This window comes from Phaethon aethereus, assembly GCF_964289735.1.
Source record: "Phaethon aethereus genome assembly, chromosome: 19".
Classification (NCBI taxonomy): Eukaryota; Metazoa; Chordata; class Aves; order Phaethontiformes; family Phaethontidae; genus Phaethon; species Phaethon aethereus.
This window is the reverse complement of record NC_138595.1, coordinates 5116022-5137605: the sequence shown is the minus strand read 5'-3', so window position 1 is coordinate 5137605 and position 21584 is coordinate 5116022. Positions and strand designations below refer to the sequence as shown.

Here is a 21584-nt window from a genome sequence, read left to right as displayed (position 1 = left end):
CACTCAACCTTAGTTCCCACTTGCTCTACCTGCTCTATTTACATATCCAGTTACTCCTGGCTAGGCACTGCTCCTTATAGGATATACATTTTGCAAGATTTGCTAGAGATCACATGTTGATGAGCACAGAGTATAAATTAGAAATGGCAGCAAGATATTTGACAATAACCTGATAAATACATTTGACAAATCAACAATTCAACAGTATCCTGATAATTAAAAGGTATGCCCGAAGGTATCCACAAAGAGAACTGCATGTTATCTTGCACGTTGGACAATTCTGACAGTCAACACTGTAGAAAGCAAGAAAGTTCATTTACTTGTCTCAAGACAGAGGAAAAGATCTCAGCATTGAACATGGAGTCTTCTAGATAAGAATCTACTGCAAAGGTATAGCTTTATGTTATTGCTCATGACCATTGCTACCAGAAAAGGCACGCTGAGAGCAATGGCCATTTGCTCCTGTACCCTCACAGGTCTTAAAATGACAGAAAAGCTTTTGACATAAGCCCAGGACAACATGAGCTGAGTTTTACTAGAAGGGAATCAAACTGTCGTATCACCGTACTGCCGAGATACATTCTGTACATCTCCAGACCAGTTTTGTTACCTTTGCAGAAAATACTGGAAAGAGCATATCATTCAGGGACAGTAACAATAACCTCCTGCTGCTGTTCCACACCAAATTCTCTTATCTAACCAGCTCTCCTGCCCGATTCAGGAACTGTTAATCACAGCAGGTTGAATCATCTTGGATGACTCCTAGACAAACCCTAATCTGGATTTAGTTTAGCAGGCAAGATGCAGCTTGGCTTTTTTAATATATGCATGTACATAAACATTTGTATAACTAGCATAAGATACACTTTCATAATCATTTAATAACTTTCTACCTCTGTAGTCCAAATGGACTAAAAGTCAAACCAAATTGTAGAGTACTATGGCCATGCTTGTACTTGACTTAAGCAACATCCATCTGCTACCTGTGGTAGCTGGCAGTTGTGTTTCAGTGTGGTTCTTCATCCTCACTTACCCTCTTGATTTGCCTATGACTAAACCCAGTACAGAACAGGAAAATTGTCGGGGTACACACAAAGACAGCCCGCCATTTTGGCACAAGTTAAATCAGAGGATGAGCACTGTGCTCATCACCAAACTATGAGTGCCTGTAGCACACAAGATACTATGGCTGTGTTTATCTTGGTGCAGTGAGGAGCATCTTTGAGTATTACTGAGAACATAAAGCAGTATGTTTTCCTGATATGTTCTTATTCTGGCTCACTTAAATGAGTTTGTAGGTCACTAGTATCTTTCCGTTTCATTAGTTACATGAGGCTCATTTAAAAAAGAAAACAGAACTGTACCAGTCACTTTAGAAAGTGTTTATTTAAAAGCTTCATAGCACCATCTTGTTTTTTTAAAACATCCAAATAAAATGCAGCAATTAAAACGTTTTGTTTTTTCTTTTGTTGAGCATGACACTAACTCCACCTGTGAACATATTTATGGTTGTTCTTGCTAATATAACTGAAAAATAGCGCTCCTGTGCACACAGACATAGCACTGGGCCTTGATATGGGTTATCCAGTCCTAGCTCAATAATGGAAGAATAAAAACAAGCGAAACTGGAAACCTCAAGGAAACAGTTCCTCCCCCCCGTTTTCTAAACGTAATTTTTAGCAGTTTCAATTCTTATGGCCCCTCCAAAACTTCAGCAAAACTAAAAATGTAAATATATAAAATATTTTGGGCATTCTTTTAAGGTACAAGTCAGACCAGGGATAGCTAATTTATAAGTATCTTGATTTGCTTGTTCTAACAACCACCTAGCTGTTAATTCTAAAGAAGGGCCTTTTATGGCCGCCTTCTCTAGGGAAAACACTGGTCAAAATAATTTTACTGAGTTACCATGCTGATTTTTATTAAGAATTTAAGGTAAAAGTCAAACTGCCATTGACAGCACTTGTAATACGTTTTCATTATGAGTTTTTTTCCTTTTCCCTTTTTAGTTTTGCAGAGTAGCCCGAGAGCTTTATTCAGCCAAGTCAGTAAAGCGCTATTTCCCAAAGATCCTTAACTTACGTTTCAAGAATACGGACCAGGCTGAGTGCTTGGTCACATTATCATTTGGCTATGGCTTCCAACCACTGGAATTCTCTATTGCATCTACTTCTGGTTGACCGTTAAAAGGCAAATACTCTGTAGTTCACTTGGCTAAAGCCCCCATAGGGTCCCAAGCTGGCAAAACAATTGGTTCCTGCTGCATCACTGCCAAGATGTCTTCTGGTACATGCTTCTTGTCCACCACAACTTCGTACACGTACTCAGAAAACCAGTCATCAGTCATGATCAGGTAACCTGGAGATGAAAACAGTTCATTACAACATAGAACCATTACCAATACAGTGAAGCAGTCACATACACAAGTGTCACTTATGAAGGATGCATTACAAACAGGACCTAGCCATACCGTATCTCTCAAGACAAAGAAAAAAAAAAATCACAAAGAAATTAAAATATAGGCTAACCAGATGTACTTCATGTACACTGAAAGACCAAACAAGAAGGCTGCTAAGAAAAACAACACCCAGAATATTCATCATTTATGCTTCCTCTGTTAAAATAGGCATTGAGAATACTCAAGTGAATTACAATGCCTTAGAAACAAAACGCATTTAAGGCAGAATGTAAAATTAGCTGAGTCTGACTTTAGAAGTTTTCAGGCTTTTGATAAGACAAGGGAAACTTTCCAGGTCAATATCCAAACCATCTTTGGCTTAAGAAAATTTTGCTGGTTTAGTTCTTGCAGTAAGAGGAGGCCATCTGCTTTCCTCAATCATAAAGCCATCTAAGTCACACTTTGGCTGAACTAAATCTTAATGTTCTCCCTTAATATAATTCTTACTGAGAATTTCAGTGAACAGCTTTTGAACTGGGCTGGGGGGGCCAGGGAGGGGGATGTCACATTTTAGAATATCGCAGGTTTTAGCAGAAAGCTACCATTGGAAACAAACTATTCAAGTTTGAACTGAAAATAAGAGTTGCTGGGAGAAAGAAAGCATTTAGAAGACAGATGAGAAGGCTTTATGTAATAAAGTTCCTCATGTCCTTATACAGTATCATCACACAATCAAATGAAAAACAAAAATGTCCAAAGAATATGGACAATAAATGCATCTATCTACACCATCTTGTTTCTAAAGCAAGGGATCAGATAATTCCCATAAATTAAAAACCCTATCAATTGTAAACCGAGCAAGAAGCCATTTTGGAAACACTGCCAAAGGGAGCTGCCTTGATTATTCTCTCTTCAGGATATGAGTTCTTGGGACACACAAAAACCTCTCACTCCCAAGAGCCAACAAGTAATTGCACCCTGAGAGGATAATGAACTCTGCTTCTGACATCCTGTATCTCAAAGCTTGACAGTGCTGATTAGGATCACAGTGTCTGAACAAGAAGGAAACGTCAAGCAGAACTTCAGAACATGCAAATAAGTAAGGTCGCTCTTTGAGAAGGCCTGTGCCCAGTGTCACAATGAAAGCGTTATCAATTTCTTCATTAAAAGGAGACGCATACTTTATACGCAGCAATACATACACCTAAGAGCCTGCCCAAGGCAACCCTGAGCTCTGCATTCCATCCAGGTAACGAAGAAGTGAAAAAGAAACAGAGCCCCCAAGTTTATTGCATTTCCAGGCAGGGTACACAACGGAGTTTTACCTCAAGTAATTAATCCATTGCTTCTCCTCAAACCACTTGTACGGTAAGGCCAGAATACAGAAGAGAACTTGGAACAGCATCATCTTCTTGTAACAGATGAGAGCACCTGACTATGAAAGTGCACTCCGTGTATGAGGCTGGTCCGTGTTTCTCCAACTTACCCAAAGGAAAACCCAAACATGCAGCATTTTAAAACTGATAAGCTGCTGGCCAGGGAGGGGTCAGTCGAGGATGAATGGCCTGCGTGTTATTGCATAACCTAGGATTTGGGCACCTGAAAATAAAGCCCTTAAAGTTCCCAAAGGACCTAGTACAAGTCACTTTGTGCTTGTGCTGTAACTCCTCCACAGGGAGAACAAATCAACAGAGCCTTTCTGTCATAGCATACTGATGGCATGATATATATATACATACACAAATACAGACACTAAACATCTGCAGTTAAATGTCTTCAGGCAGAAGAGTATGTCTGCAACAGCCAGTACTAGAGATTAAAAAAGTCAAAAGGGAGCTTGACTTCTAGCTGGAGATGTATCACAAGAAAGTTCTTTTCATGCCAAAGCAAGCAGATGGACCCCTATCAAGTGGATGTGATAATGTGATTTAGTGTTCCCCTCTTGCTTGCTTTTTAAAAAAAAAAAAAATGTATCCATTGGGATAAGCCGGGTTCAAAGTTAGGTAATAATGTACTGTGTCTCCAGAACAAAAGAGTAAGCAGAATAATTAAACTTGCCTGTATGGCTGACAAAGTGCCAATAAAACACAGAAAGGAAATATTTGACTGGGAAGTGACTTTTTTACCTCAAAAAACAAGCAATGTTTGTCAGCAGCTGTGTTCATTCCTTGAGGAAAAATAGAGTTTTCCAAGAAACACTTCTACAACAGATATGAACGTTATTACTAAATATTTAGGAGAGGCAATGCTAGGCTTTTCCCAGGGCTTCCCTTCCTCCAGGACAAGCACTACAACAGGAATTCAGTTCTGCCCACTCCACAGAGTGTGAGCATATAACTAACTTCATCCCATGACACCCAAACCAGGAGTCACAGCCTTTCCAGTCCTGCGCCACGCAAGTCTGAGGAAGGTGTTATTTGACACCTTAGGCTGTACTCAGAGCAAAGCAAGAGGGACTCCACATGAAAAAACACTTCCATTTCCTACCAACAAGTCATTTGTTTGTGTTTTAATGACTCAAAGTCTAGTCTCTGGTGCTTTGTTGCAGGCTGTACCCTTTACCATCCTGTCCAAGAACTTATGAGTTGGGGCGTATTTGTATCCCCCACACCCAACTGGGCCTCAACTGGGATGTGCCAAGCCTAACATCATTCTTGGCTGTGCCTTTACTGGTGTGGATTCTGGTTCTCTGCACTGGAGCTACCCAAGTACAGCTTCCCAATTCCTTAACCAGGCAGATAAATAATCACTGCCAGACAGAGTCAGTGGCATAGCAAGAGAGCTAGGACACACTAAAATCCTCACCCTCCTACACCAGCTAGTACTGGATCCTGAAGAGTGAAAACACAGGGCAGGAGGGCAGGGAGGAAACTCTGCCAAGTTACCTCTTCTCATGATTGAGAATGAGCTCTCAAGGCTACGTCCAGCTGCCTTTAGCTGAATAGTAGGTTGTTTGGTCATACTTAAGAAAAATAATTTGGGGATTCACCTCCCTGACAAAAGTAGTCTGAAATAGAGAATCAAGCTTCCTAGTTCTGATGGGATTTTCTGTCAAGGCACTTTTCCAGGCCACTCCCTAACCAAAACAAAATACAGAGTGAGCAAGACTTTCCAGAGACCATGGTCTCTACCAGTACAAAGCAGATAAGTGACAGTGACTCACCCAGAAAAGTTCACATAGATGGCATGCATACAAGGTATGGGCAGGGTTTATGCAAGTCACTCTGGGGTCCTATTATATTTCAAAGGATCAACCAGCTCCTCTTAAATGGCTCTAGAAGAACTCATTCTTGAAAAGTGAATCCAAATTCAGAAAAGAGATAATGTCTAAGCAGGATAAACTGTTACTGCAAACCAAGCAGCAAATTAAGCATACCAAGCTGACAAACAAGTTCAAAGTAATACTCAAAGTCAACTAGGTAACTAGGTTAATTTAGTGTTATTTCTAACTTAAAGCCTGAGGCACTACACTTCTTTAATTTCCAGTTGCTGTAGTTTTGTTTTGGTTTTTTTTGTTTTGTTTTTTTAACTACATGCTCAAAGTGAAGAAAGCCAAAAATGCATGCAGCTCTCCACACACCTCGATCACAGCCTCTGCAGCTCCGTCAGAGCATTCGCTGATGCTCCAGCCCAGTAACACTAGCACAGAACTGCCGCTGTCCAGTCACAGCTCAACAGGTACAGCTTTTACTAGCAGTGTCAGGCTTCGGTCTACCACACTGTGATTTGGGAGTAATAGCCAATATCCTGACATTGAGCCCAGTCTTTCTCCAGTTCTAATAAAGAACAACGCTGAAGCTTGGCCAAGGAACATACACACCTGGCAAAATCAATGCGCTGACAGGCACCCATTAACTTCAGAAGGGAGTACTAACCAAAGTCCACACTGAACAGCTGTAAAGCAAGTTGAGTAAGGCATTTCCTTCCTGGAAGCATTCCTGTAACACCCAGGAGCATCTAACGTCACAAACGAAGTATCCAGAGTGTCTCAAAGCTAAGTGTTCTGACAATAAAAGCACAACTAACCAGGCATTTTTATATTTTATATTCTCTATTATACATAAAGGTGCTTAACAAAATAATTATTAGTTTGTATTTTGCAACAAGAAATTTGTTACTTTTTTACTTCTTTTTAGTATTGATTTGACATTTTTACTTAATTCAACATTCCAAAGTACATTTTACTACTGTAACATTGATGATCCTTCAGGGCTGAACATCAACATAGTTTCATTGTTTTGTGAAGGCTAAAGATTTTAATTGGAATACCTTGCTGTGAATGTATACAGTTAACTCAGAACAGACACTACTGCAAGAAGATAAATTAAGATGCTGTTCCAAGAATAGTCTACATTATAGTTAGCTGTTCACATATAAGATATCAAAAGCTTATGAATAAGACCACATCCTAAAACAGAGTTTTCCGGAAATAGTCTATTCCCAGTAGAAAACCCAGACATCCTGGGAAATTTCAGTCATACTAAATCTTGTCAGCACAACATTTGGGATTAATGTGCAACAGAAAAATGTGGTCAGCAGTAACTACTGTGTTATGCCCTGGGACACACTGAAGCCTGGCTTGGCACGCTCATCAGTGCACTTATGCCATGGCTGAGTCCGCATCCGGCCCATCTCAGATAGGACATGACAAAAATCATGGAGTTTCCCTTACTCCACATAGGAAAAGCTGACTGACTGCAGGCTTTGGCAGAGCAAAGTAGAAATGGTCTCACACCATCAGCCCCACTTGCCTAGGGCCAGGGCAGGGAAGCAACTAGAAGCAGTTTCCTAAACCACCGCTCGGCTGTGACTCACCCTTTTGTCCACACTGCCTGCCCATGTGCCGTGCCAGGCTGGCTCATCCACCCCGCTACAGCCCTACAGCGCTTACAAATCCTTTCTAAAGGAACAACAGTGCAGGCTGAGACAGTCATCATCAGGAAAGCAAGTTCATGCAGCTCATGCATGAACTGAACTGCATCTACCTGGATTTTGTTGTTGCTAGTGCTTGTCATACCAGAGAGGAACACTGCAAGGATGCTACAGGTCACGTTTTCAGCGCATCTTCAGTAAGTCAACCAGAATTACAATTTTAATTTTCATTTTTTACAGACAGGTGTTGGAGCTAGAACATTGCAGCTGTTCACAGCACAAGCTGGAACCAGCCATACCCTCATTTCCTCATTTACAAAAATCAGTGAGTAAAAAGCCTGCGGTGATTGATACACAGTGCTTTTAAAGAAAATAAAAATCACTTGGATTTCAACACGTGACTCAAGAAGATTTAAGTACTATCAGCCACAGCCTGCATGAGGTCCCAAAGATGAGACAGATGTAGTGTACAGATTAAGCTTAGTTCTGTTACCAAAAACTTCAGTAAACTTAAATGTATTGCAGTGAAGTCTTCATTTCTGCTTTCATAATAGAAGAAAGCACTTCTATACAGTGCATTTCTTGGAACTGATCCTATGTTATTTGATACTGCAAAGCTTTTCCTATCTATTGTCCCTTTATTAAAAGATTGGTTTACATGCCCACTGGAATTCTTGATATTTCAGAAGAGAAGTTCTGCCATATTTTCAGACTAATACTACCAGATTTTTCAGACCTGTGTTCTGCAGCAAAGGATTATGAGCAACAAAATAGCAAAGGTTCTGCTCTCCTCCTACCACACTTGTCAAACTCCTACAGCTGCTGGGGTTTTTTTTGACAGGGACAGTAGCTGGCAATTTACTTGTGATCAACAGCAAACTGGCATACAATGCTTAGGAAAATAAGCAGCTTTACAGCAATGAACTAAACAACCTTAAAGTTATTTTATCAAAGTTTATTACTTTAAATACTTCATTATATGAGCTTTAGATACATTTTTCCAGAATTCCTTTGATAAGCCCTAGTCCTAACAGGCCCTGGACTCTTCATGGTACACTCTACAAATACTAGTATTTATGTGACCTGACAGGATGTCATGTAAGCTGTCAGAGGAAGAGAGAAGGTAACCATTATTAGCCAGACTGCTTAAAAGTTAGACAGTCTGAATCCATTTGATCTGGTGACAGAAGTCTACCAGTATCTTCCCATTACCTTCCACAGACTACATAAACAGTGTTGTTATTGGACTCTAAAGACAATATATGCCCCATACCATTCAGCTATATTCAGAGTTCCGGTTCTAGCCTCCATAGGGGCTTTCATCAACTTTGTATTCCTGCCTTTGGGTCTGTCAAGAGGTGTGTGTGTCAATCACTTGTGGCCACCTCCCAGAAAAATGCAATTGCCTCTACAGTTGAACTTGCAACCACAGTGTCAAGTTTATCCAGTGACATATCCTGCTTCTCCATTCAATGATTATATTCGATTCACTTAGATGTAAACCACATTTAAGTGAAGAATGTCTGTCTGCCAGTAACACAGTGCCATAACTCAGCAATCCACATGCTGTTTGAAGGCTTGTTTCAGGCATGTCCTGGTGAAAGACACACAGCACATGCCCTTTCCTCCTTTCACGTCCTTATTTCTAAACACTAAGTTCAGCTTTCTGTTCCCATGTCTATAATTTACTTTACCTTTGTTACCACGGTCTTCACCCCAGGAGTTTTCCACTCTCCATTTTTCAAATGCCTCTTCTTGCCCATCCTGTGACAAAAGTCGATGGTTATTCAGAAGAAGGACCATGTGAGTTTATAGTAACCAACGCTTCCAAGTCTAAATCCGGCACCAAACCACAGAGCTCCACTCCCAAAAGTCTACAGGCATTGAGAAGTTTCAGGCAATGGTTTCTTGCTAACAGTTGGAAAAATGCTGTGTGCTAAAATACTTGTCTACCCACTTACATAAAACATGAGGAAATGTGGTCAAGACAACAGCCTGCAAGAAAGATTTATTTTAGCTAGAACACTTAAATTTAAATTCAAGTTTGGACTTAACAGACTGACAGAATTTAAGCATCCTTCCCTACCACCTGTCAGGGCATGGTGGCCTTCTGAAATGCAGAATGCACAACTTGCTGGAACTACGAATCAGAGGAAAGCAAGAAGGACAATGGAGCAACTGTAATAATTTAGAGCAGTATGAGTAAGAGCAAGTGCAAACCCTTGGAGAATCTAACTGCAGGATACAGCTCCAAGTTGGGTGCTTTGAAAGATATACAAGGCTTGTAATGAGCACGAAGTACATTTGACTGTTCAGAAGCGTGCAGGATTCTCGCCTGCATTGTGTACAGCTGAAGTCTGGTTCAATCTACCAAATACATAAAAGCACTGAAAACAGCCTGACAGGCTTGCTGTGCCAGAGTGAATGTCTTCCTTCAGGCAACAGCAGAGCCCCTGAGGAACCACAGAATAGTTATTATTTCACTACTAATTTTAATACAGAAACCTAACCTGGAAAACACCCCGCAAATCCTATTAAATATTGAGAAAAAACATTGCAAAATATAAAATAAATAAAAAAGGAAAGGAAACTTTGAAGCTTATGTACAGAGCAACGCTGGGGCTAGCAAAACAAATACTAGTTCTAGATTACTGACTGATTTAAAATTGAAGTAAAATAAAAAATACAAATTAATGTTTTATAAACCTGGGGAAAAGAATTTTCAGCACAATACAAAAATTGTACAGGAATATTGTTGTATTGGTTCTATTCTCACTTAAAAAATACAGAACAGTCCTTACAATCATACACTTGAGAGCTACCAGACTGAGGTTAAGTCAGCTCTTGATGTGTTGGACAGAAACTGGGGTAAACATGCTTATGTACATTAAGTTCTTAACCAAAAGGTGCATTTAATCCACATCAATTTTTCACGTTGTAAAATCGTAATAGGATTTTTTTAAATCTTCAAAGCCTTTTTATAAAGTAGGTAAATCCAAAGTATTACATTTTTACAACTGTTTATCACAGCTCCTTTAGATTAAGTTAAGGTTTCATATAAGACAACACATTCAAACAAGAAGTAGAATCAACTTAGTCCATTTTGAATGTGAAAAAGCCTCTAAATGCTGAACTTGTTCTAGGAGAATTTTTTCCAAACTATCTTTCGATTTTAGAAATACCATCTATCATATACTAACCTTATACACATCCTTTGCTTAAAGAAATCAGGTCACATTTTATGCAACTATACATTTAGGCATGCAAAAGTATGAATTTAAAAATACAGACCACAGACTGCCAATGAAGTGCAACCAGTAGCTGCATACAATCAGTACAAACACACACATTTCAGTTGTGAATCAATAAATAAGTTCTGAACACTAGAAAAATACCATTTTTAGTATCTAACTGAAAAACTGACTTTTTTTAAGGATGTGTTCATGCAATTCGATACACAAAATAGAAGTGTTAAGAGCTCAGAATGCAGAACACAATAGGAAAAATTATATCGAGTTGTAAAAACTAACTCAAAAATTCTTATGACTCAGCAGTCCCATCTCAAGTCCTCAAACTCCAGAGCTCAGGCAAACTTTTTCAGTTACATGCAAGCTGTTATTTCTCAAGCCAAGGTCATGTTGGACAGGAAGAGATCACTTCAAAGAAACTTTAATAATGACAGCTTCTGGAAATAAATGGAAAACATTGCAGATAACCCCGAGTTGTAAATTTTCACATGGTTCTTTTTACTTCATATGTGCTTTGTTATACCGCCAGGAGCAGATTTAGTTGTGGATTTATCTCAGCCTACTGTCTGCCATAGAGCTATTTTGGACAACATTTCCCTTCCCTAATTATGAGTAGGTCAGAGAGGTCACATGCCAGTGAGTTGCAAAAGATCAAGACTACTGCAAAGTGCCTCCTACCGACATTTTAACAGAAGGAGCTTCATGCTGTAAAACATAGATTGGACTAACCCATGCAATGGGGTAGGGTAGAAAATACTTGCCATCATACTAGATTTCTTGCTCAGCAAGATACATCAGAATCTGTACGTAAAAATCAGTTAACATAGGTTTTTTGGTATCTTAAAAATAGAAGCTGACTTTCTTTTCCCTTTCTCCAATAAAAGTTTGTGGGCAGAAGGAAAGAAGCCCTTGACTTGCCTAAAATTCCTCCCTCCTTGTTAAATATTTATAGTTCTGAACACTCAGACAGGAACAACACAGGGAGAATAAACAACATAGGCCTTGTGCAGCAGGGTGTTGTGGCACACACACTGAACTGGAGCAGAAGAGCTTACACACTGTGAATGAGCCCAGAACACAAACAAGCTACCAGAATATTCAAATACAGCCATGCAGGCACAAGAACTTCAGGAGGGAGATTCTACCTTCTCGGTGACAGCTGTCAGGACCATGGCGTGGGTCATCATTGATTCTCCAAAGATTAATCGTTCTGCTTTGTTCATGTTCTTGATGGAGACACCGAACACCAGCTCATGATTAAATCTATTAGAAAACCACATAAGCAATATCAAAAAGGATGCAAGGAAAATCCACACTAGTAAATCAGGGAGTCAGTAGACTGCACTGTCAGGACCACAGTGCACAGGCATACAAGTTCAATTATTTTTAGGGTCAGAATAAAAGCAAAAACTTATCCCTTTAGGAGTTTCTCTCACCAGATCTAGACAAACCAAATGAGTAAGAATATTTAACAACTACTCACAGTGCATCTTTAAAGGATCCAGATTTTAGCTAACAATTGAAAAAAATTTCTCTTGCTGCTGAATTACTTAAACATATTCTTTTGGGGTATATAATCCAAAGAATGTAAATTTAGTTTCTTAAGCAGCTAAAGGACTGTTTATGTCCTAGCCAAGTGTCCCAAATGGTATTCTGTTTTGATTTTCTACTTACATATTCATGTCATTGATTCCCAGCTTGCCATAGAAGTGCTTTGCAACATCGCAGCCAAACCACACAGCCTACAAACAGAAGAGTCATGTCTAAGCCATATCCCACAGAGTTTTACATTACAAGAGTTGCACTGTGCCATCCATGAAAAGAAACCAAACAAACCTCGCCATCCTTAATAGATGCTGCAGCTAATTTTTTCAAGACATCAACAGGCTGGTTGTTATAGAGCGTTTTCCTCCCTCCTACCATGTTGCCCAGGTACTCCACTGTATACAGCCTGTTGTACGGGTTCTGAGGTCGGGGATCATTCACTAGACAAATCTGCCAAAAAACAGGATGCCATAAATTAAGGTGCAACTTAATGGAAATCTTTGAGAAACTGAATCTAGATGCATTTCAGAGAACTGCTGTTGTCCCAGCTTAGCTGTCTGTCCCATTAGCAGACAAGCCACTTGGCTGAAATACCAGTTTTTTTAAGGTTTTGTTTGTTTGGTTTTTAACTTCACCTCATAACTGTGGCATAGCAGCTTTGCATGTTATTCCTCCTCTCTAATAACTGTCTTATGGCATTTTATGAATGATTCGATCATTACATACTTTATCATTACAGAGTCATCATGGAAGTGCAATGCAAGATCAGAGCCAATTGAAGCGTAGAGCACAAACAGGAGAATGGGGAGAACAAACATAGGGCCAACTTTGAATTGTGGGAGCGGTAACCATCCCATACAGTGGGTTTACAGGAGTGGACAGTACATGTGGAGCAGTGGAAAATATGTGGCTTAGCAGAAAAAAAAGGTCTTGGAAAGCTACTGCCTTTCAGCACCCCCAACCTTGTCTTCCATGTTGAAGTAAGGCTTCACATGCTCATTGTAGAACTGGACCGGTGTCACAGGGCCATATTTGTAGTAGTTCTTCTCTTTATCCCGGAACTCCCAGCAGAAGGTCTCCGGAGGGCTGCCCAGGCAAGTACTCACTATTCTGAATACCTGCCCAGAGAAGCAAACAGCTGTGAGCTTGCTGAAACATGCAGGTCTGCCTCTCCTACCACAGCAATGCCATTGATGAATGGATTTCTCCATGTGAGAACCAAGTGGAGAAATGGGATCTTAACAGCCACCTTTGAACAACATGAATAAAATGTACACACATGAATTATTTACATTCAGCTCTGGAAATCTAGGTGTTTCAACAGTTCAAAAGCAATCTGAAAGGCCACTGGAAAATCAACACAATCTCTCTCCATTCTCACACTCTACGTTCTCAGGTAAACCATCAGGCAAAACAGAAGCTTAAGTTTGAACATAAAAATTCCAAGTTAACCTAGGAATGCAGCAGCCAAAAGCAAAAGCCAATACACTGCCCAGTCTCATTCCAACATTTCAGAAGTAATTCTGAAGTTCCTCCAACAAGACACTTTCCCCAGTGCTAAAGAAACTTATCAAACTGATTCTAGAAAGGCTTAAGCATTCAGCATCACCTGTTCCACCAGGTCTTTGCCCCATGCAGAGACAAACTGAACTTTCTAATATCCATACAGCAAAGCATTTTATCCCAGTTTCCCCTGTACTAATACCTTTTTTCCCCTGTAATACTCATTTGGATTTCAAAGATGGGCCTTTGCTTCTTTTCAGAAGCCCAGAATAATCTTCTCGTCTGTTTTAATACATTTAACAGTGTCTTGGTTTATGGTCGACTGGCAGGTTATATAATTTAATTCAAGATCCCTGCTGGCTGACTGTGACATCCTTTGCAGCTGGCAGCTTTCTATTGATTTTTAGCACAAAAAGTTGACCAGATTTCAAGTCATCAGCCTCCCCATACATCAGAATATGAAACTGCACTCAAGAATCACTACTGTACTTCATCACAGGGCTTATCATAAAACGTGCTAACTTGTAGGCAGCATAACCAGATGACTGTCTTGAGGGATATTTAGCAGGACCTGTCACAGGTACTCTGGGGACAGAGAATTTAATCATATTTAAACAGGTTTGAATCTGTTTTACTTCAGCTGACACTGGTCTACTTCAGCTCTGTCCATGTCTTGAGCAAGAGACAAGTCTTTTCCTTGCAAGGAACCAACAGGTTCTTTAAAAATAAGAGAAAGGGGAGTCAAATCTCAACTGTACCTTCTGCACTAGGATCCAACACCTGTGGTTTGTGCCAGCTTTCCTAGGCTGTCAGCCTTCATACTTTCCTCTCACTGACTTCTCACAGGAGAGGAGACAGAATACCTTTCCCAAAGCTGACTTACTCTTTCTGGAGCTAGCTGAGCTGATTTATATGGATCCCAAGGCTCCACAAGAACTAGCTTTGTGCTAAGTGTGCACTTTGTGCTGATGGCAAAAGGAGTGCAATGTTCATGCTAAGTAACACTATTTGGCTGCACACAAAACACAACTAGTGTTTTTGCTCCAAGCAATTTAAGAAAAAAGTGAAGAGATTAATTATGGGTTGAAACAAGGGTGTGGGCTTAATGTTTTTACTGTAAGAACTCACATATTTATTTCTCAATAAAAATGTTAAAGAGCAAATGTAAATCCCTAAACTACTATAAATATTTAATTTTGCCCAGACAGCACAAAAGGTAGCATTTGCTGAGGCTACACACACATTGCCTCAGATAACCCCAAGTGGTGAGAGATGAGGCTATGAAAACAAAATAAGAAAAATGCCTAACAGGAGAGCAACGAGCAAGTGGGCTCCAGCCAGAGGAAGGAAAGTGATGGAGACAGGAGTCTCAAGTTAACCAAGGCAGTGGAGCCTGAGAATGGCCTCCCTCAATTGTTTTGCCACTACACCCATCATAGGCCATCTCTTCGTATCTCACAAGCTTCCTCTATCAATAAATAAAATAAGGAGACATATTTAAACTAAAAGGTGACTTATATCACTCTAGTGACAACTAGAATCAAGATAAGGCAAAGAAATAGTGGCTTGTGCTAAAAAACAAAATGACTGAGGAGGGGAAAAGAAGGACACTGCTGATAAGGAAGAGTCTACAAAGGAGAACAATAAAGGAAGAAAAATTCAATCACATGCACTGCAGTGATTTCAACTTCTGACCTGCTGTGCACTGGTTTGATAAGAATGTTTATACAGTTCTGGAGTGAATATTTAATCTTGTGTTCCAGTACAACTGCCACATTTTAGCTAGAGCATTGCCTCCCAGCATCAGCAAATCAAGATTTGTTATGCAAATAAAACTTCACAGAACAAAACCAAGTTCTGCTTTGCCACATAAAAAAATAGATGCAATGCCACTTATACACATATAAAAACACAAAATAAGAGTGGTCTCAAACATTAAAAACTAAGTGTTTTTAAAGTATACAAGACAGGTGCAATTGCACATTTCAACTACAATGTTTATTGAAAGTAAATCCACTTAAAGAGCAAACCACTATTACCACTGCAAGAAGAAATAGTGTGCTAACTTCAGAGAATTAAGCACAACCTTTTACAGAACAAACGGCAATCAGTTAATGAGCCTTTAATGCCGGTTCCAGGATCCCTTGTCAGAGGGCAAGAGGCTCTAAACAAACGAAGAGACATTTTGCAGTGAACTGTATGTCGTTGCCCTAAAAATGAACATCTCTAGGAAGCTTTTGATGTCTGCTGTAAAATCCTCCAAGGGCTTTTGGACACACGCACTGGATGTAAATTATATTAATTCACTTTTGAACTAAGTGCTGATTGGCAACATACTGGAGTAGGCTCAAAGCACAGAATTACTGTTGATCTTAAGGCATACATTTCATAAAAGCTTTAGTTTCAATAACATCATGCAAGGAACATGAATCAGTTTTCTTTTTTAATCTAACCTTAAAACTACATAAAAAGCTACAGGTTTTTACACAAAGTGCAAAGATGAATTTCCAAAAACCAAACCAACACATTAATCAATACTTGCATATTAGTGGAACTGCCTGAAGCTTTACAGAAATAGCCCAGGGTAGGTTCTGCCTAATACTGATGTTTACTGGATTGCAGAAAAACTAACACACATCACCAAAACATTTGATTTCTTGAGTCACCTAGTGACAGACATTAAAACCACTGGGTCACTTTGCATTGTACGTCCAAGAAACAAGTGAAATATATACTTTTTTAAAACAAATGCATGCACTTGGTCAAACTAAAACAGCCTGAACTTTTAAAACTGCTTTTGACTGTTGAAGAATCAAGTATGAGGACTACTGAATAAAAACGGACATGTGCCTCTGTCATATTTGGTGTGACCAAGTGGAGGGCCAGCCACTACACAAACACACACACTGCCTGCTACAGTCTTGCTTCTCGATTTGATTTTGAGTTAATTCACACAGCCAGAAACAGTGATCCCTCCCCTCTGCTGGCCCCAGTATCAGACCGCAGCTGGATTCAGCCTTGCCGTCAGCCTCACGGGGAGGGAACTCCCTTTTGTGGTTCTTTTCTGCCCTCTCGCGGGAAATTTCTGCACCACCACTTGCGCGGTAAGATTTTGCATTCAAAACCATTAGAATGCGTTTTTCAACCTGCCTCTTTCCTACTATTTATAAAAGCCTGACAGGCCATTATTTTGATCTCCCAAGATACAAAATGCTGCGTCCCTACAGAAAGGGACAGATGTCTCTAAAATGTCATAGTTCTGGAATCTATAAATTAAAGATATTTGTCTGGAAGTATTAGAAAAAACTCAGAATAAGCAACAAGCCACTTAAAAAAATTCACCTGAATACCTCCAAGCACACTGCCAGACAAAATAGTCCTAGTTAGGCAAATGGAAGGCACTTGTTTTGGATGATCCAATAGCTACAGAACAAGTGTAAGCAAGAGATCTCATCCATTCCAGCCTCATGTTCCAAAAAGGCTCATATGTCACACAAGCGTTTTTACCTCTTCTATCATCGTGTCCATTGCAGCACAAATTTCTCCTTTGATCATTCCACTTTCCACCATATTTCTTAGCCGCAAACAGTATTCTCTCATCTGTTTAAAGAGAAAGTCATTTTATTATAAGGGTATGAAAGGTGCAACCTAATCAGTTTAAGCACCTCTTTTACTCTTCATAACACGTTCTGAATATGAAAAGAAAATCCCTTTCAGAAGGCTTGGTTAGACATGAATTCTTTAAAAAAAAAATTAAGGTAATTAAATTATTTTAAAGTAAAAGATTACAAACAAAAATCAGAAATTAACAAATAGTTGCAACTTAGTTACTATTTTCCAAGCATTGATTTGAAGCTTACAGCCATTAGCTCTTAAGGCTGGATTTCTCTCTGTTCCGTAACTGATGCTGCAACATGCATACACATCAGCACCTCTGACTCACAGAGAACGGACTGTCTTCATACTGTAAAATTTATTTTGCAATTCTAATGCATAATTCATCTCTTGGTTGGTAAAAAGAATGCAGCATTTCCACACTGCACGCAGAACTGCAGTAAGAGCACACGCTTCCCATTACTGTCACCATCCGTAAGGCCAGCAACAGTGAGTGGGGCTCCCGCAAGACCAGCTAGTTTGCAATGTTCAAGGCTAGAATAACATTAACACCATTCATTATGTCTAAGCTCATTTCAGCACATATTTTACATTTTTTATGTGGATTTCAGGAGGCAATTTTCCCTGAGCACATACCATATGAACTGGAAAAAAAAAAAATCAAAGCCCACTGTAAAAAAAAAAATGCTTTAATTGCCTTTTTATCTATCTACCTACACTAGCATCTTCCCAGATTAAGTCATTTTGGTAGTTCAGGGAGAAAGCTTATGCCTTCCTCCAGACAAAGGTGCACAATTCCATACTGAAAGCTGATTTTTCAAAAAAGTATTTTCAAAACACCGAATCTTATTTTCCATCACATTTGGCAGTAATCTCTAGAAACCTTGGCTATTGGTACACGAAATACTGAGGGGGCGGAAAAAAGTCACCTAGACACCAAGCACTAGTTTTGCAGAAACAAGCTTAATCAGCCACACATCAAGGATTAACTTTTTGGAAATATGAGGATTAGGAACAATTGCTACTAAAACCATGTGGGGTACTTGCAAGCTAGTGAAGCCTGGCAATGGCCATCTTCCATGAACACACTTTCCTGCTCCACGTTTCAACACCGTTGGGTTGATGGTTGGACTTGATGACCTTAAAGGTCTTTTCCAACCTTAATGATTCTGTGATTAATATCAGACTTTGCTGAGACTTCAGGCTGTTTTTGAATAAAAGGAAGTTAAGTTGCTGAGATGCACTTAGTACCTTGGTCAACAAAGAGAAATTAAAGCAGGAACCCTTGGAGCAGGGTCACTCCCATCCCCTCCCCTTAATTGTTATCACCTAAATCAATTTTACCTTATGGTTCAAGATCTCATTCATCCTTCTAGTAGCCTCTGTGGTATGAGACTCCGGGAAGTATTTCTTGGGGACAACACCATACTTTTCTAACAGAAAGTAATAAAGCTATAAGTTAACAATTGTGTTTTCCACACAGCAGATCCTAGTGCTTCCACTTATACCCATGTAAAAGCTAAATACAGTTTTGTGCAGAGATAAGGGAAAGTCTTATTTAAAGGTTACAAGTATTCAAAGTTCACATTTTAATTTGTGACTGAACCTTGACCTCCGATCTGCATTCCACAGGAGTCCCAAAAGGTGGAATCCCTGAACTGCTCAGTATCATTTAATTCAACACTTAAAAGTTCTAAACTAATTAGTGCTTTTTAAGAAGCTCTTTTCACCAGAAAAAAAACCCCAACCACTAATTACTTGAAAATTAAGCTCCTGAAATATCTTCTAAAAACTGCGCCTCTTATGAATTATTCCATGTATTTTATTGAAGGTTAAGTGACTACCCTGTTTCCTTCCCTCCTCAACATTTATAACACACTGGCAACAGCTCAGTTGCTCCTTATATTATGGTACCAATCAAACATCACATCGTGCAAGGCTCTGAATGTAACAGAGCAGCCAAAATCTTCACTGCCCTGATTAAACATTTATAACAACTGGATGGGAAAAAAGTAACCTCCAGGCTTCAAAGAAACAAATTCCTTTTGTGATTCTATACTTATATTATTGGCTTGTTGATTTACAAGGGTGTCACATTGTTTCACAATACAAATGAAAGCAAATGCTAGTGTAATTTAGACATGGGTAAGTATCTCCTTAATCAGTGTAAGGAGGATCCCACTTAAACTGGATCTTTGCAAGACCAGCATTGCCACATTCCACATTGTTTCTCTCACTGATCTTTATACCATCTTTCTTCAGGCTGCAACTCTCTTAAGTAGCTTTGCTTCTGCCTTGTAGACACACCCTGGTCTAGCAATGTTTTTTCCTTAACCTGGGCCCTAAAAATTGTATACATGGATACAAACAAATGATGTCAAATTGATGACTGAAGTAAAAGGGGATTGAATCTTTTTACTAAATGGAAAGTCTGGGATATCTGATTACTTCTGTTGATCTTCTGCACTTCTATCAGCAGCAGCAATATGTAAGACTGAAGATCCCAGACAAGATTTAAGCCTAATATTTATAAGCTGGCATGAAAAAGGTCTTTGATTAAAAAAAAGTAGTGACTAATGGCACCACATTCCTTCACAAACTTCCAGGTCTCAAACTCAATTTCTTCTTCTACTTCATTCCCCATCTCTCAAACCAGTGTGCAATTTCAGGAAGGGCTCCAAGACACCAGTTCTCTTACCAATAATGTTAACCAACATATCCCACTGTCCACCATCATTCGTGGGGTTGGAGAGCAAGAACTGTATCAGTCTTCCTTCCACAGGCTCCTTTTTCTGAGCTGTTTCCACAAACGCATTTAGGAAGTAGTAACAACGTTCGACCTGGAAGAGACAGACAGGAAAAACAGATATTTGAAGTGTGACATTGTGCATTAATTCATTCTCAAGTATTCGGTTCTTCAGAAGTCATAACTAGATGAAGGTACCTTCTGCTCATCTACTGAAGTTCTTATTTTCCCTCTAGCATTCCAGGGCTTACCCTATAAACTTATTTCTGTCAAACCAAATATTTTGGAGTGAGTTAGTACAGAGCTTGAGGGTAGGGGAACAGGAAACACGAAACAGAAGTTATGCAATGAAGCCTGGCCCAAACTAGTCCTAGATTTTCTCGATCTCCCTTAGGGGAAAAAAGCAGGCACACAGCTCACAGATCAGTAGGTCACAAGCACAACTGAAAGCTCCACAGAAAATTAGAGCCATGCCTCCCCTGAGACTCCTCCAAGCACCTTTTGAAACACGCACAACACTTGAGAGATGACTTACTACCCCAAAACATTAACATCCTGACAACTTCTCAAACAGAAAGTCCCAGTTTGCTCAAGCCACATTTAAAATACATAAAGAACTTAAGACGTTTCTTCTCATGTATATGTTTTCTACCTGGATTGTTAAAATAGTCCAGCTTAAAAGAAACTCTGTCCCAATACTAATACCCGATTGCATAAGCCATCCTAGCACAACCTGTGACCTGTACTACTGTACCTTATCCCAGAAAAAGAGATACGACTGGCTGAATTCAAACTCTTCAATATTGTATTTCTTCATGAAAGGAAGGCGCATTGCATTGAGACAGGAGAAGATCCAACATCTCCCTGAGAGATCAAAGGAACAATTGTTAAACTGGAATGCTTGAGAGCTGCGGTTTTGTTTTTTTTTTTTTTTTAAAACACAAGATTCATGACACTGTTCGCCTCAAGCCCTTGGCCACTGCTCTGGCTGGGACTGTAAACTACCAAAAAGCTCATGAGACATTCAGAAATCTTTTACTGCAAATGCAGGCCTCTCAGCTGATGTTATCTTATATGCTACAGAAGAGGAAAAATGTAAACGCTGCAAGTCTAAAGACTGTTATTAACTCAAGAGGATGCCGCAGGGATTCAGTTTTGCCCAGAGCCCGGCAAAAGGCCTTCAGAGGCGGCCATCGCCCCCCGCAGCGCAGTCCCCATTACATCGCTCGCTCCCCAAACGCCAGAGCCGCCGAGGGAGCACACCCCTCCTTACCGGGAGCACCGCCCCCCGCCCCGCGCTGGCGGGGAGCCCCTTACCGGAGTTCTTCTGGTTGGTGACGGGCTTGCCCTCGGCGGGCACGGCGTGCTGGAAGACCTGCACCGTGTCCTGCACCACCTGCCGCTGCAGGCACACCTCCAGCGGGTCGCTGCACGTCGCCACGTTCTGGGCCAGCAGGAACTGGGGCTCGGCCCGCAGCCGCCGGGTGAAGGCGGCGGCCTTCTCCGTGCTCAGCCCTGGGGTCCAAGGGGCAACCATCACCACCCGCCCCGCAGCTCCCCCCGCTCCGGTAACCCCCTCCCCCGGCACCCGTTACCGCGCTAACCGCCCCCCCCATTTCCCAGGTAACGGGGTGTCTCCTGCCGCCCCTCCCCGGAC

General features: G+C 40.3%; 1 protein-coding gene across 1 annotated transcript; it reads right to left on the bottom strand.

Moving 5' to 3' along the window:
• Positions 1 to 1941: 1941 nt before the first annotated feature.
• BLMH (bleomycin hydrolase) lies at positions 1942 to 21464 on the bottom strand (the record flags this gene model as incomplete). Its single annotated transcript, XM_082008726.1, has 11 exons — positions 1942 to 2358; positions 8965 to 9034; positions 11664 to 11781; positions 12193 to 12260; positions 12355 to 12513; positions 13026 to 13181; positions 17074 to 17166; positions 18526 to 18614; positions 19880 to 20021; positions 20682 to 20791; positions 21245 to 21464. The coding sequence occupies 11 exons, from the start codon at positions 21462 to 21464 to the stop codon at positions 2207 to 2209; spliced, it is 1377 nt and encodes a 458-aa protein (XP_081864852.1). The 3' UTR covers positions 1942 to 2206.
• Positions 21465 to 21584: the final 120 nt, after the last annotated feature.